The sequence below is a fragment of the Harpia harpyja genome, chromosome 4, assembly GCF_026419915.1.
Source record: "Harpia harpyja isolate bHarHar1 chromosome 4, bHarHar1 primary haplotype, whole genome shotgun sequence".
NCBI classification, from domain to species: Eukaryota; Metazoa; Chordata; class Aves; order Accipitriformes; family Accipitridae; genus Harpia; species Harpia harpyja.
In genome coordinates this window covers 16977161-16993155 of record NC_068943.1, presented here as the reverse complement: position 1 = coordinate 16993155, position 15995 = coordinate 16977161, and the positions used below count along the sequence as shown (strand labels likewise).

Sequence of the window (15995 nt, the reverse complement as noted above, 5' to 3'; positions counted from 1 at the left end):
CAAATCAGCCCAGTGGATTTATCAATGGAATTTTGGATCCTCTTTCTTTCTACTCAAAGTGAAGAAGAAATTCTCTCTGTATTGAGGTGATATTTCCATTGATTCCCACTACAAAAAAACCTGGTTCACTTTCACAGATTCTTGTGAAATAACTGCACTGATAAGGCCCATAGGAAGTGAATAAAGATAGTCCTAGAACTGCACGAAGTACCTCAGCAAGAATCTCGCTGGGCTGCAATGGTTGCTGAGTTATCAGATTCCCGTGTTAAATCAAAAACAACAGGGGGAGAAGAGGTGAGATAAGAACATTTGAACATTCATGCAGATCAGCCATTTTGGGTCTCTATACAAGGATATAGTTTTGGGTATCAGTGCCCCAAACATGTCATGATTTATTGTCACGAAGTAAGAAGCTAGAGTTTCTAATCATATTTGGATGTTTCTATCAAGTACTGATACAACATGCAGGCTGGTATAAAACAAAAAGGACCAGGGACATCTGCATTTTACACTGAAATGAGTGTGCTCAGTAATGCAGGGAGGGAAGTAGAAGAGAATATTTACACTTTCTTGAATCAGAAAAGTTGTTAACAAGCTAATCAAATACAGCAGGTAACACATTTGCATCTCCCAGAATGTCAGACAGTCCTTAATTTAAGCAGTAAAATATCAGCTATCTTCTGAATGAAAAAAAAAATGTCAAAGTTTTGGATGGCAAAGACTTAATCGGAAAGGAACCTCTGGAAGATTCCCCAAGAAATGTGTTAAATATAGAAGTCAAACATGTTTCAACAAGAAGAGACAGACACTTTTTGTATTTTACCTTGGTGTGTGTCTTTCACTTTTTAACTTTATCTTTACAAAGATTTGTACTATTATTATTTATTCAGACAACTTTAAATGAACACTTGTGTTTTCATTTTATCCTAGCCTGATTCAATTAAAAAATGATTACATGTTAATTAGCTAACATCAAGCATTCCTCACTCAAAGGGTCCATCAAATCTAGAAACGAATTTCTAGACACCCTGCACTTGCTCCACCATCATTTACTCCAGAGTATTGAATGCGTTGCAAGATGTGCCACCATAACAGTTGCATGAGCAGATTTGACACCTATTACCGGAAAAGAAGCAGCAGGTACTGGTGGCCAATGGTTACCAGAAATTGCATCTGGGTTCCAACTTTGAATAAATAATGTATTTTTTTCCCCCACTCAAGTCACTGGTAAAATTACCAAGTAGCATCAAGCCAAGAAGTGATCTTTGCAGTACCCCAAATAAAAAAAAACAACAAACAAGCCAATCACACTTGTCTCCTTGATATACACTCCCTGGCTGTAAATACCTTTCCAGACATGTGATTTAACAAGTTTTTAAAGCATTTGTTGTACACCATACTGATTTCATAGTTCTTTCATTGATCCATTAAGACACTATTTAGTAGCCAGTTACACTATTTACATATAGCTACTGTAGCACTATCCTCTGCAGAAAACAAACCTGTACCCTCTAAAAGATGCTAGTTTGCTGATTTCCCCCCTCCATAAATCCATACTTATTATACCAAGTCTTATCCTTCTCTAACTCCTGATTAATGAGGTCTTATTAAGTCATCCAACCGCTAGTTATACACATCATGTCATGTCTCTTAACTGGGTCAATATGTTACATATATGTAAACTTATCACAGGTGTTAAATATATTCAAATCAATACTAACTGCTCAGTTTTCACCTCTTTAAAAACTGTTCATGGCAAAGTCTCTGAGGTGATCCATTTGACAATGGCTAATTTCAACAGATGCTGTTTAATATTTATGCATTGATACAAAAATCATTTGTATGACCTTTTTACTATGCTGAGATCTGATTTTTTTTCTATGTTCACCACTTCTAGTTTTTAATATAGCTTCACTGCAACACTCCAACTCCATATGGATACTTTGGTTTGGCTTCCCCTCCAACATTTCAGTAGCTGTTTTCATTTCTCCTGAGTGACTCAGACTAGTTTGTTAATCAGTGTAATCAAAATCAAAGACAACTTTTCTTTTTAAATGCTAATCCAGTTTATAACTGCTTTAGAGATCAGGCAATTGGCCCTTTTGATGTACCTAGTTTTCTGCTGGACTTAAATATAATCAAAGTAATTTGTAATTAATGTAGTTTTACATTGTGACCAAACTGAAATGTACTTTTTTCCTTCTCCTTTGCACACCTTTACACACTTTGAATCCTGAATTTTATAGTTATATTGCTAAATTAACAGTAATTTACCTTCATCATTGTAATAGCAATATATCGAGCTTCTTTCACTATCATTGGCTCATAGGAAGAATCAAGCTTTGGTGAAGGAAGTCCTCCAAAGGTCATATCGCTGCTAGGGGAAGCAGCTGTTGCAGGACTCCCTGGTATCCGCTGCACCTTTTTAACTTGTTCTTGTTGCAAAGATGTTTTTTTCTGAGAAACAGGAATAGCTTTGACTTCTACCTGCAATAAGACATGCAATACAGAAGATGATTTAGGGAGAAGACACACACACACACTCTTTTATATCTGATAAGTTACAGCAACAAAGTGCTTAGAGTACTCACTATAAATCCAGCTGTGTCAAAAACCTATGTGTCTACACTTAACAATTTGCAAAGCCAAGCACAGCACCTCTGAAGAATGTATACGTACAGGAGAGAAGCACTCAAATGACTTGGCACATGATCAGTAAGGGCCAGTGTCAGTTCTGCCAGTCCCAGACTACTCCCTGGGAAGCAGCACATAGTCTGGTATGCCTAGCTAAGATTTCCTACAACAGAAAATGCTATGAAGTAGGAAGAGAGCCTTCCAAATGAGTGCACAGGTTTCAGAGTGAATCATCGGGGCCTGCTAGATCTGGATCAGCAGTGGCCAGATTGGATCTTGGCTAGCTTTGCCACCCTACTACATCAGCACTGTACATTTATACTGTGTTCTTTAATGCATATTTTAACTGACTTTTTTTCCCCTCGAGGTACCACAAACCTCCATTAGTACAGGTAACATAGTCAGCTGTACCTAGTTTTGTGAGGGATAACAGACTATCTGGAAAATAAGTATGCATCACTCATCCTAAATCTGCAGTAAAGTATGCTTAAATACTGCAAATTTCATGCACTGTTTTATCAAAATTTTACTTTATTTACTGGAAGTTACATATCAGTGCATTGCACACTGAATGAGTCCAACAGAATGGCTAAATTGAATTAAGATTTCTGTTACTTTAATATATTTGTGAAGAAAAACAATAATTTAATAAGAAATCCAGCAATAATTTTGATGATGATATTTTGACATATCCTTTTCCTGATTTTCTACTTCCTCTGTCACAAATTTAAGTCAGTAACCACACATATAAATTTCATTCAAGCTGTGTTTGTGACTAAGCTGATTCTTGTATTACTGTTGTACTCACTGTTCATTAATGAGTTTACAGCTCACTGTAAGATAACTCAATTATTACATCCTATACAAAGAACATCTGAGAGCTCTTATCACAGGAATTATGCCTTTGTAAAAGGTACTTCATCTATTTTGGGCTTGAACAAAACCAACTACTCCGCAGTAATAGTGGGCTTTAAAACATAGATGTAACCTAATTAGAACTATGTAAAAAAAATTTTATATTCAATTTGTTCTGTTTGCATGCTTCGCTACTTCAAATCAAGCAGCCAACTTTTACAACGTATCACATAGGTTTTACTCCAAAGTGTGCAAATATCTTCCAATTCTACCTGAGACTGTCATGAAGACTTCCTTTACAGTACTTCAACAACAACAAAAATTTTTTAAAAATCAGTGATTAACTGAAGAGGCTGAAGTAAAACCCAAGAAACCCAGACCTTGCCAGTTATTTTATTAATTTCAAAGACTACAGGAACTTCCAAATATTAGAAACAGAAAAGGGGGAAATGCTGTTCTACTCTAAAATAAAGTGACTATAAAGGGGTCCATCAATGTGCTTCTGATTCTTTTTTCCATCACTTCAATTTATAATACTTTTTCCTGGCTTACAAGTTAAAAAATGGATTCTTGTCACCTTACACATCACCACAATCAAACACCGCCTGCAACTGATTATTTCCACAACTAGACATGTATAGCCCATTACAGACAAGATATAAACGGCATGAAATGGTGTTGGCATAATCAGAATTTGATAATTTTGTGGATTTAGAGGTAAGAAAGTCTGACTTACACTGAATTCACGAATGCCACTTTCTGCCCTATACAAGAGTATTCTGTGGAATATCTACAACAAATACTAAAAGATAGCATGATGAAGTATAAGAACAGCCACGATTACAATAGTTACCTTCATATTAGGAACATGAACAACATCCCCATACTGGTCTTTTGTTTGTACTGTAATAACAGTTGGCCAGCCACAACGAATGTCATCCTTATTCAAAATCAATGATGTTTTTTGAGGATCAGCATATGAATCTGGCTGAAGCCACCTATAGCAAAGAAAAACACCTGACATTAAAATTTCTTATAGCCCCCCAAAAGACAAATTCTTACTCTGTACAAACATGACTTCCAGCTAAGAAAGGATGCAGAAGGTCTGAATACATAAATGCTTTTACCTAATATATTAATAGAAATAATACACCCAAATAGTTTTACTTAACTAATATTTGATGTAAGTATTAAAGTTCTATAGCTAGTTGTATAGACAAGCAACAGTGCACAGGTTTTAAAATTTAGCAGATAACTACACATTTTCTATTTTTCTGCAAAGCTTAAACATTACAGCTATGAAGTAATGGGCTTATTCATGCAGCGCACAAACTTTTACCTTGCAAGTCGTCCACCACTCGATCCTGGTACACAAGCAATGAAATCCTCCAGAAATGACTGCTCATTGCTTTGTACCTGCAGTGGAAGATTTCCTTCGAGAGCTTCCAAAATGGTTGGTGAGTGAGATAGTGCCAAGCCTTTCCCAAGAATGCCAGAATGAGATTTGCACACCTTTTTTTTTTTTTTGCAGAGGTTGAGGTGAGGGTGAAAGGATGGAGACAATAAAACAGCTTTTCAGTATCTTACATGTAGACACTTTCCCATAATATGACACAATTGGTAAAGACATTTTGGGCATTAAAAACTATTCAAGGAGGAGAAGAGTAGATAAACTTTATTCTGACGAAAGTTTAAACAAAAAAAAGTCAGCTCGGTCTATAAAACAATAATTTACGTCAAAAGAAATTAAATGAGCTTGAGTTGAGGGAGAATTTCTGAAGGAAAGAATAAGGTAACAGGAACTTTCATGTTAAGAGTATCCTAAACTGCTGAATTGTGAATGAAGAAAGCCGTTCTGAAAATGTGACCAATGAGCACGTTCCAAAAGAAAATAAAAGGTGAGAGATGTAACTTACAGAAAGGCAGATCTCAAAGAAAGATATTTTTGGGTAAGACAAAGGAAAAGAAATCCCTTTGCAAGAAGGGAAGGAAGGTGGAAATATGCATAAAATACTGAACAGACAGGACTAAAAGCAAAAGTGAATCCATTACTTGCATGCACACTCCTAGCTCACTTTTTGAATTAGAACACGGTGGGTCCAAGAACAGATTGCTGAAAAATATTTCTTCCAAGGAACATCTGATTCCTCCTAGACAGTTTCTGTTTACTATTCTGTCATCTAAGGCCTATGCAATGGTGTCATACTGTAGCACTGATGTTTCTCCAGCAAGTACTGTGACAACTGAATTTCAGAACAGTTGCCCTGAAGATAATTAGGAAAGAGAGAGAACGTGAAAACTCCTTTTTCACTGTTCATCATCAGCTAGGGGCTATAAATACGGAGTTACTGACCAGCATTAGCTACCATCACAACAAACGAAATACCATCATCAAACCAGAACAACTGCAATCATATTATTTGGGAATTGATAAACGTTACTGCTCAGCTGAAAATGTTTTTCTGCAATTACAAAGACATGAAGGATTAATTTTGGTAATATTTAAAATTTGCTAAATAGTGCAACTTAAGCCAAACACTTAGATATTTTGAAACATACCTGGTCATCTAACTTTCTGTGCGATATTTTATGCATTTTTTTCTAAGCAGTTTTATTATAAAAAAAGATTTAATGTAAATACTAAACTTCTGTAAGACATTCTTAAACTGTTTTATAACCAGCTGGATTCCCTTCTATTACAGAAACCTCACAAGTGATTTTTCTCCTGTAGCAGTCAAAAAATGTTAATGCTATTATGTGCTTAAGTAAGTTGCAATGGATAAAAAGCCGCAGTATACCTGTAAGGCAGCCTCTTCAAGTATCTCAAGATCTTCTTCAAATTCATTACCTGCTGTAAAAATATAAACACATATTTTTCATAACAATAATATTGACATTTATCTCTGTATTATGGAATGTGAAATTCAATTCTGTTTAGTGAAGCCTTTTATATTCCAAAATTTAGGTTTGCATGATGATGTGTAATATTGTTTAACCAGCAGCTGAAAGATTAATATTTTCAAGTAACACAGTAAACATGCAGTACTGTGTAGTTCAGTGCACAAGCAAACAAACAATATACATTACACAAAACAAAAATTTGGTACTTCTCTTCTTATCTCCAAGACAGTATGTATGGCAAATCTTTGGATGTGACTGGATACTTTCAGAAAAAGATTTTGGGAGGTCAAGATGGTTTCTGGGAAGCAGTACCTATGAGTATGCACCAGCTGCTCCCTTTTAAGAGCTTACCCTAGTAACAGTATTTGAAAACCTGATAAACTCTGCACAATTTTGTAAATTATGATTCCTCCTAAAACATAAAACTCAAATACATTCTATTATACGATATTTCTTTCTCACAAATACAACTCAAAAGTCTGATTCCAGGGTGACCAGAATTGCCAAACACAGTCTTTTAACAGAAAAGTAAAACAGATAAGGTTACCATATTTCTACTCTCTCTCTCAAAAACATGTCAGGCAATTCTACTAGTCAGAAGAGAGAAAGAGAAATGAGAAGAATCACATCCTAAGGCATTTTTAAAATTCAAAGAAAGATAGATATATAAAAACTCTGCTCTCAGAAATAACTTCGACCAAATTTGAAACAATTAAGTAATAATGTTAAATACATTGATCAATTCCACATTGCTGTTTAAGTTAGATCTTTGTCACAGACCAGATCTCTCTCTTGGGAAGTATCATCTTAAATTTAAGTCTTGGAGAACTGGCAAGGAGGAATTGTGATCTTTTGAACATGATAACTCTAACAGTATTTGGGTGTACTCTCAGAGATAAAGTTTTCCTAATACATGAAGGAATCACTGTCTGGTCCATGTTCCGTTGGAGCAAAAAAGGCTAAACCTTCTTTGATGTTCTTTCAAAACACTTTTTTTCCTAATGGTTCTAGAGGAATAGTTATACAAGTATTTGGCTACTTGTATACAGAATATACCCACTACAACAATTACTAAAAAGCAAGGTACCTCTTTGTGAAGGACAACCTCCTTAAATTCAGTACACCAAGACAAATCATGCAAATAAAGCTGAAGATGGAGGGGTCCTACAAGGATACCAATAACAACCAGTAACTCTGATTTGAAGACAGTTCAATCATTCTGTTTTCCTTGACAGAAAGTTTGTGAAGTCCCTTATTGTCTTCATTGAAATCACCAGGTGTTAAGAGCACTTAGTTGGATCCAGAGGTCTAAAGAGTATCTGGGAAATGGAGCAGGATTGACTTCGCCTAGTTTTGGGCAGTGAAGCATGAGATAATGAGCTCAGACTTAGGTATTACAAAGTATCTTTATAGCAAATGGAGGAGAAACAGGGTCCTCCTTTGTGTGATTAGTTTAATTTTTCTTCTATCTTCATCTTAGGACGACATGAACCATTCCCTGAAGATGTCTAAATTAACTCTAAAAGAAGGTTAGAGCTACTAGCTTAGATATAGATACCTCACTTCTAAATGCCAAAGTTCAGGCATTGTAAATTAAGTTGCTAATTATTTTGTGGGGTGAGCCTTTTGTATGTTACCTTCTTTAGCCTGTATACAACCACACACAGAACAAAGGTAAAATTGTAGAAATTATAAAATAAAGTCTGAAAAGTCTAATAAAAAGGGCCTTTCTGGGTGTACGCATTACAAGACAGTCTTTTATATGATTATATAGGTTTTTCTTAAAGGACACTCCATTCCATGAATAAGATGATACTGCTCTGCAGACGAGCAATGGCAGTAATACAGTATTTTTTAAGACACCATTTCACTTGCAGCAAAAGTTAGAAGATACATAATCTAGAATACAGAAAAAGAAAAAATAGTCTGATACTAAGGCATGTAAATGTTGCTCTAGAAAACCACATTTTTACCTCTTTTTCTGCCACACTGTTTTTCTGAGACACCAAGCAAAACACTTAAACAAAGCAAAATTACAGACAACTGAAAACCATCTTAAAACAGCTGCACAGTGGTTTCCATTTGCAAATAATACCACTGCTGCCTATAATTCATCAGTTTTGTTTATTCACAGGGTCCAGTAGTCTTGTAGAGAAACAATACACGCTTATATCATTAGCATTCTAGTATTAACAGCAACACTAACAGACTTGGCTGAAGTCCTTGAGTTGGTGTTAGGTGAACGGTCAGATAAATCAATCAGAATTACATCAGTAATCAGGAAACTCTTTACAGGCAATGCACGTATCCCTCCTCTCTTGCAGATCATACACAACCACTTTTATAGGTGGCTGAGACTGCATAGGTAACTTAACTGCACGCTTTATTTCAAACTCCTATCTGAAAGCATATAAAGCCAACCTATGTACAACCTACTTTCCCTTCTTGTTTTAGACATTCAAAATTAGAATGAAACAAAAAACCTCTTTAGACAGGAGTACGAAGTTTTAGAAAACCTGGGAAATTAGGTTAGAAGCATTTCAATTTCAGCTTTTTTTTTTTTTTTTTCCATAGGAGAACAGCAGGATAAATGGGTGCTAGGGAAGTCAACAAAACTAGGGAGTTAATGCGGCTGTTTGGAGAATAAGAGAAGAGAACACTATTTAAACTATAGAATTGCCTGTACTTTTGAGAGAGAAATACAGATCTACCAGTGCAATTGAGGTGCCTATTTACAACATAAAGTAAGAAATTTGCACATTCAAATACACAAGCAAAATACCAAGTTAAAAGATTCAAATTAGGTTTTGTGGTTATAACTGCATACTGATCAATGCCCTCCTGCTTAATAATATGTGCTTCCAGTGTCATTAACAATATTTGAGCTCTTGTTTGTGGTCCTAAATTAAAATGATCAAAAAGATATCCTATTCTAGATTATGAGCCTGGTTCTGCTATACACTAATGTTAATTAGGAGAAAATGCTATTACACAGAATATGGCTGCATCATTAGAAGTTCTAGTTCAATCTCCATATCCCTTAATTTTCATAAACTCATATTTTTCCTTACATTTTAAATTGATTTGGGTTACTATAAACTTTTATTTGCTGCATCTGCTGTAAAAGTATGTATTTTTTTTGTAACTGTAAAAAATCCAACCCTACAGCAGAAATATTTTAGGCTATAAAGTCTACAGATGCAGTGGTCACTTTCAATTTTAAACAAGTAATTTTAAATTTCGCAATTCAATGCTGCAGGTATTTTTCATTCAGAAAGGTGTGGAGTGCAGGGAGAAAAAACAGTGAAAGAGAAATACAAATAAGATACCTGCACATCTGTGAAGTACCACGAGGAAACTGTAGGACATAGCTCGTACACTGATACACTACCTGTGGATGGGGTGAGTTGGTTCAGACTTAAATAACCAGGTTTCCCTCCTCCCCATACACATATGAAGGGAACAGTGTAAGCAGAAAACACCACCACTTTATTATTTTGTTTGATTAATTCAGTTTTAAGAATCAATTTTGTATGATTATCTCTAACTATAAGCAACATTAAGACTTAAACGTAGTACTAATTCACAAAACCAGAAACAATGATGAAATAACAAAGTATATTCTTTGAGTAGGACTTACCAATAGGAAGTGCTAGATCTTTCTTCATCAAAGCTGCTGCACATGATCCTCCTAAATTTGCCAATTCTTTCTCCAGCTGAATAATACCCTTCAAATTGAAAGAAATTATAAAACAAAAATAGTGTCTCAGAAAATAGGACAATGAATATGTTTCCCTGACACAGCTTTATCCTAAGAGATATTAATTGTGTGTTCCAGTTTGAAGTTTCTCAGTGATACACTACTTGCCGTACAGATAGTACAGAACGTACTATCATGTTTTGCTGTGACATGGGCCAGTGTACCAAAATTTTTAGAACAATTTCAGCTTAGTAAGAGTATTAATAAACGGGTTACCATACTTCTGGTAGCCTGGTAAGAACATCTGAAAATGATAATTGTCTTTTGTCTGTAATGTTAAAGAGAAAGAAAACTTCCTAATACAAAAAAATCTACCAATACATATTCAGATTGCAAAGCAATGCCTCTTCTAAGCTGTATGTACCATAGATGCCACACAAGCTCACACTCCCATCTTGTTTAAAGGTAGTACTGTTCATAACTTTTTTTCCTCTTCCCTTTCTCTAGTTAGGGAGGCAAGGATAGGAAAAATATTCCAGAATTTCCCTTTCTCCATTTTAAATCCTGGGAGATGCCCTTGACAGTTTCTCCCTTCTATTCGTGCTGGAAAGTTATTTCTTCCCATTGACATTGCTGTTCTAGGGAATAAGAAGACTCCCTCCCTCCCACCAGACTTGTCACTGAAAACACATGAGAGTCTCTCCATCAGTATCTTTCAACCTTGTTCTCAAGAAAAAAAAAGAACAGACCACCCACACGTTTTCAAATACATGGAGGGAAGGAGGCTGGGTGCAAGGAATGGGGGGAGAGCAGTATGGCTAGGGAGGTTGTAATGCTTTTTAAACCATGAAGAAAGGCGTCTTATATTTTCCCTTCAACCTGTACCAGCTACACACAGGCACAACCTCTTTAACTTTGCTTACAAAAAGGTGTTGACACTAACACCAATTTTTAAAATTTAAAGAAGTCTGTGAGTGGTTCAGCACACCTCTGACAGATGCCTCTCATGGAGGAAAAAAAACCCCAAACCACCACCAAAAAACAGTGGAGGAGATGGGAAACCTCCATCTGATGGATTTTCTAGGCAAACTGACAGAAACTGGCAATATATAAAGTAGGCAAAAAAATTGTTCTTTTGGAAAGAGCCTTCAAAATCAGTAACCCTAGACTTGGCTTTTATTCTCCGAGACTCCCAAGCAGACTGAAAAATCCCCAAAATGCATTTTAAACTAAACTCATGACAAACTGCATCTTTAGGACTCAAACCAGCAGGTTCTGAAATAGCAAGCAAGTAAAGACGTGAAATGTGGATCAACTCATCAGACAGTTCCCTGCTGTGTGAACATCCTTCAAGCAGAAGGCAGTTTTTGCATATATTTTGTGGATTTAATAATGAGCAGCAAAAAGCCTTCCCATTCATCAAAGCACGAATCTACAATTTTTGCAAAAATCCTAGGTTTAAACAAAGTTTAATAGTTCAACTACACTCAAGTCCTTGATGCACTTGCTCACACTCAATGACTTCTTCCAGTTTTTGCAGAGACTTCCCTAACAATGAATGTCATTCAATATATTATAGTTAGGTAACAGTACCAGAAGCGTGTCCTTTGGAAGGAGAGAGAATCAGATGTGCAAAAGTTAATCCCACTGACTTGAATTAGGTCTTACTGATACTTTGCTCCTTTGAGCTACAGAAAACACAGTGGTCACCAGAACATAGAGTTCTCTTTCTACCAGTGGTAACACTTGAGAAAATTGTCATCACAAAGTTCCCAAAAGAAGGAGAAACTTGCATTGTGTCCCTAATTGCTTAATCTAAGTTACTTATGGAGGCTTTAGTCCTGAGATGCAAGGTAGTTAAACACTGTAAAATTTGCTTTTCTACTTATAGAACTTTAAATTAGAGTGTTTGGGCTATAAAAAGGTATGTTTGAAAACAATTACTTGGAACTTTTCTTTAGATGATACAGTTAACATGTGGGCTGGCATGTTTTAGCACTGTCAAAAACTTGCCAGCAGCTTTGTTTGTAAATGCCTTTAAAAAATTAATGGCATATATGAATCTGCATCTTTTCTTCTGCTTAAGCAAAAATTATTGTTATTACACAAACACAGACTAGTTAGACTATCTATAGGATTTATAAATCTGATTTGCTGCAAACCAGTAAGATCATCATAGCTAATAATCCTATGGTATGTTTTCTTGTCTGATATACTATGAAACCCCAAAGAATCTCAGCTTTTGAAAACCTGAAGACATGATTTAGCTTGAGCAGAATCCAGGAATAAGATGAGGTAAATCTCCTGTGAGGGTTATAGTGTAGGCAAGATGCAGACCTCGTGAAGTTCACGCGCAGCAATAGGCCCAAAGGCTCCCAAGATAAGGGAAGGGCTATTTTTCTGGAACTATTATAAAGCATATTAAGCATTTTTAGCAGTCTCTTAAAATAAGCCAAAATAAAGCACTGGCCCAAGGACATGAAGAAATTTTATCTTCCATTTGCAACAAAGAAACAGTGGTGGAAACCACTCATGCCCTTAAAGGCAAGATGAGGTGACCACTGTGCAAAATCTCAAGTAGCCTAAATGAGCACAGCATTTCCAGGGACTCTGAGGGTTCTGGTACGAGTGAACACTGGAAAAACAATGCAAGTTTGTCATCCCATAATTGGCAGTGACAGTAAAATACTAATCACTGTGTATCTGAAAGCCTCAATCCTTTGGATTTCTGATGGAAGACTAGGTCAGAATTTTTGGAAATTTCATATCCCATTGACATACTAGATAAAATCATGCTATGTATTTGCAGACTGTCACAGTCATTAAAAAAAACCCAAACCAAACAAAAAGCCATTCCAATAATATTCAGGTCAAAGAATTCCAAACAAATAATGTCTGTAACAAAAAATGTTAAAAACTTATATGAAATTAATTTAAAAGTATTTTGCTAATGTTATTTAGTCAGAAGTAGAAATACAAATATTTTTACCAAAAAACCTGGCCTTATAGGAGAGAATTGATAGGTACAGCAATTGTGGCCATTTCACTTTTTCCTTACCTCATCAGATCCTGGACTAAATTCATATCCAATTGCATAACATTTGAAACCATAAAAACAAGCCTTTTCATCCTTCACATAGTCTGATGCAGTCTCCAGAGAAAAAAGAGCTTCATTTCCTTATAGGAAGTAAAAGGAAACATAAAATAAATTAAAAAAAAAAAAAAATTAATATTTCTCCTCTTTTTGTATGCTTCTTCAACATGAGCATATATGAAACCCAGGCTTTATATAAAACATGTAAAGTAAAACCATGAATAACACACAGATCAACACTTCAGATAAGAAACCTAATGTAAACATCATCAACTGATGTACAACCAATGGCTCATAATGAACTCCTGCCAGCTTAGACAAAGACACTTCTTCAACTTTGTTTTCTAAGATAATTTTGCAGAAAAATCAATTTTTCTTCCACTATTTTAATAATTCACATTACTAGAAATTATTGCAGTACCTATTTATTACCTGGCAATACTAATACCATGGTAGGCCATCCTGAAGATCCAGAGAATTTTTTCAGTTCTATCCATGAATTAAGGTTTTCATGAACAGAAGCATGCTTTGGTCCAAATCCCAGACTTTGTGCAATTCTGACAGGAATTAGTAAACGAAGAACATCCTCTGATTGAGCAGTGCCACACTGAGTGTCAAACTCTATTGTTATCCACCTGACACATTCAGGAAAAGTCACCTAAAACAAAAGAACAGTCTAATTATGTGCAAGTTTGGGGGGTTGTTGGTTTTTTTTTTATATTTATTTCTTCATTTCCATTTGGTTTTAACTCCTCAGGCTATGCGATTCAATTATGTAATTCTGTACAGTTGTTTTGATATGCTTTAGATTAACATTAACCTAATTTATTCTTTGAAATTCAGATATACCTGAAACATTTTATATCTTACAGAATTATAATCATGCGTTATAACTTATGTTCAGATGAAGTATTTGCACTTATGATACCATTTGTGATTGTTTTTAAGAACTCTGCACAGGATCATTAAACAAAACAACCACAGAATACTACAAACATTTAACTCTCAAATACATTCTAAAATGCAAACTTCAACAAACACATTCAATATCTGTTTTGTGCAATCCTAGAAAAGTACACAGCAGCTGAATCATACTTGTGAATATGGCCTGCAGTACAATAGCATATAGCTACAGAAATTCAAAAGCAGTAACAACTAAGCCTAAGGCTTCAGATGAGCTCCATAAACTTTCAGAACAATAATAAGCATCATTGCATCAGGAAGATCATATGATAACTACATTTACTGCAGTGGATGTCTTGCTGTCTCACAGGACAGGCAAGTAGAATAGTGGAATAGTAATGACCTCCTGCAGCTTTTACTTGATTCCAGGTTTGCTACCTCTGGATTTACAGTCATGGAATCAATGTGACTACAGAACTCACTATTTCAAGAACTGAAACATAGGATTTGTCTCTCAGGCTTGTAATTTATGCCACAGCTCTTTGCTCAACTAGAAGAAACACCCTTTCTCTATTGATGTTGAAAAAAAATCTAGTTTTATTGCAATAGTCACCCATGTAAGGCAGAATGATTCCTACTCAGAGTGACTTAACACAGTAAAGAGGACTTCAGAGACTTCTGCAATGCCAAATCATGGTCCAAGTGAAAGTAATTACTGAAGAATTTAAATTGGCAGACCAGCAATAGCCAGCATAGGGATCTCTGCACTATAATACATATTAATTTGACTAGAATTGACATTAGGTATTTTTACAAAGCATTGTTTTAGCATTAGGTAAGAAAGTCTGAGATATGATTAGATAATGTATACATAAAGACTTCCAACTTCTACAATCTGTAGAGTTAGAGCAAAGAAACTGTGCATGACAGTAGGAAAATCTAAGACTGAGCAAATTTAGGGACTTGCAGTAAATACTTGCATTAGGGGGTTAAAACTACACTAGTTTCCACTATACTTACTGGACAAACAGAGGTTTCTCCAGAAAGCAGTACAGTAATAATATAAGTAACTGTCTCCTATATTAGACAATATGATTTATCATCCATGGCAACAATTTTTCAGATAGTAAATGTTGACAAAACAAAACCCACACATCAAAAGCTTTTAAGAAACTGCATGCACACTTAGAAATGGTGCTTACCTTATAGCGCGTAACACAGGCAGGTTTATAGGGATGCTCACTTTCTACAACAGCATAGTGATTGGAGGTAGTACAAGCTGAAAGCCCTTGCTCCGGTTGGTTTCCAGTGGTGCTGTCTGTAGACTGATTTGGGTTAAAAGCTGGAGGGGCATATTTCTGATTCAGAACTGCCACGGAAGGAAGTAACTGTTGTACTAGGCCAAAGACCTCAACAGCAACCTGTAACATAACACCACACGCAATGACTGGGTGAAAACAATACTCACAAACTTACATTTCTCTACAATGGGTGTTTTGGATATTCTCAGAATATCATTACTTCATTCATTCATTTTCCAATCCTGCATCTACACAAACCTGACAGAAAAAGCATCATTACGTTAATCTCAAGTACTCCTCTTAGAGACTTGCCAAAGCTGAAACAAAAATACATACACAACTGCCAGATACCTTCACTAAAACACCTTCTACTAAAAAGCCATAACATTAACAAGCAATAAGCATGAGTTGACAGAAAGCAAATACCATATTGAAGTCAAAATCCAGTTATACTTTGTTTTATAACAACGTTAATATTGTTATTTTCAAATATTCAACATATTTTAATGCATGTAGTGTTAAGCATCACTTTGTTCCCTGTAATATTTATAACATTTTCAAAGGATAGGAACACTTCTAAGGCAAAACACTTGGTTCTAAACACCAG

General features: G+C 35.5%; 1 protein-coding gene across 11 annotated transcripts in view; it reads right to left on the bottom strand.

Moving 5' to 3' along the window:
• The window catches only part of MYCBP2 (MYC binding protein 2), a 205561-nt gene that overhangs the window by 77806 nt on the left and 111760 nt on the right, over positions 1–15995 (bottom strand). For all 11 annotated transcript variants that reach the window (XM_052785932.1, XM_052785933.1, XM_052785936.1 and 8 more), the window contains 8 exons: positions 15290–15508; positions 13617–13842; positions 13149–13267; positions 10031–10118; positions 6288–6340; positions 4829–5001; positions 4343–4487; positions 2275–2487 (listed from right to left, as the gene is read on the bottom strand). In XM_052785932.1, coding sequence (XP_052641892.1) covers positions 2275–2487; positions 4343–4487; positions 4829–5001; positions 6288–6340; positions 10031–10118; positions 13149–13267; positions 13617–13842; positions 15290–15508 — 1236 coding nt within the window. The remainder of the gene's footprint in view (positions 1–2274; positions 2488–4342; positions 4488–4828; positions 5002–6287; positions 6341–10030; positions 10119–13148; positions 13268–13616; positions 13843–15289; positions 15509–15995) is intronic.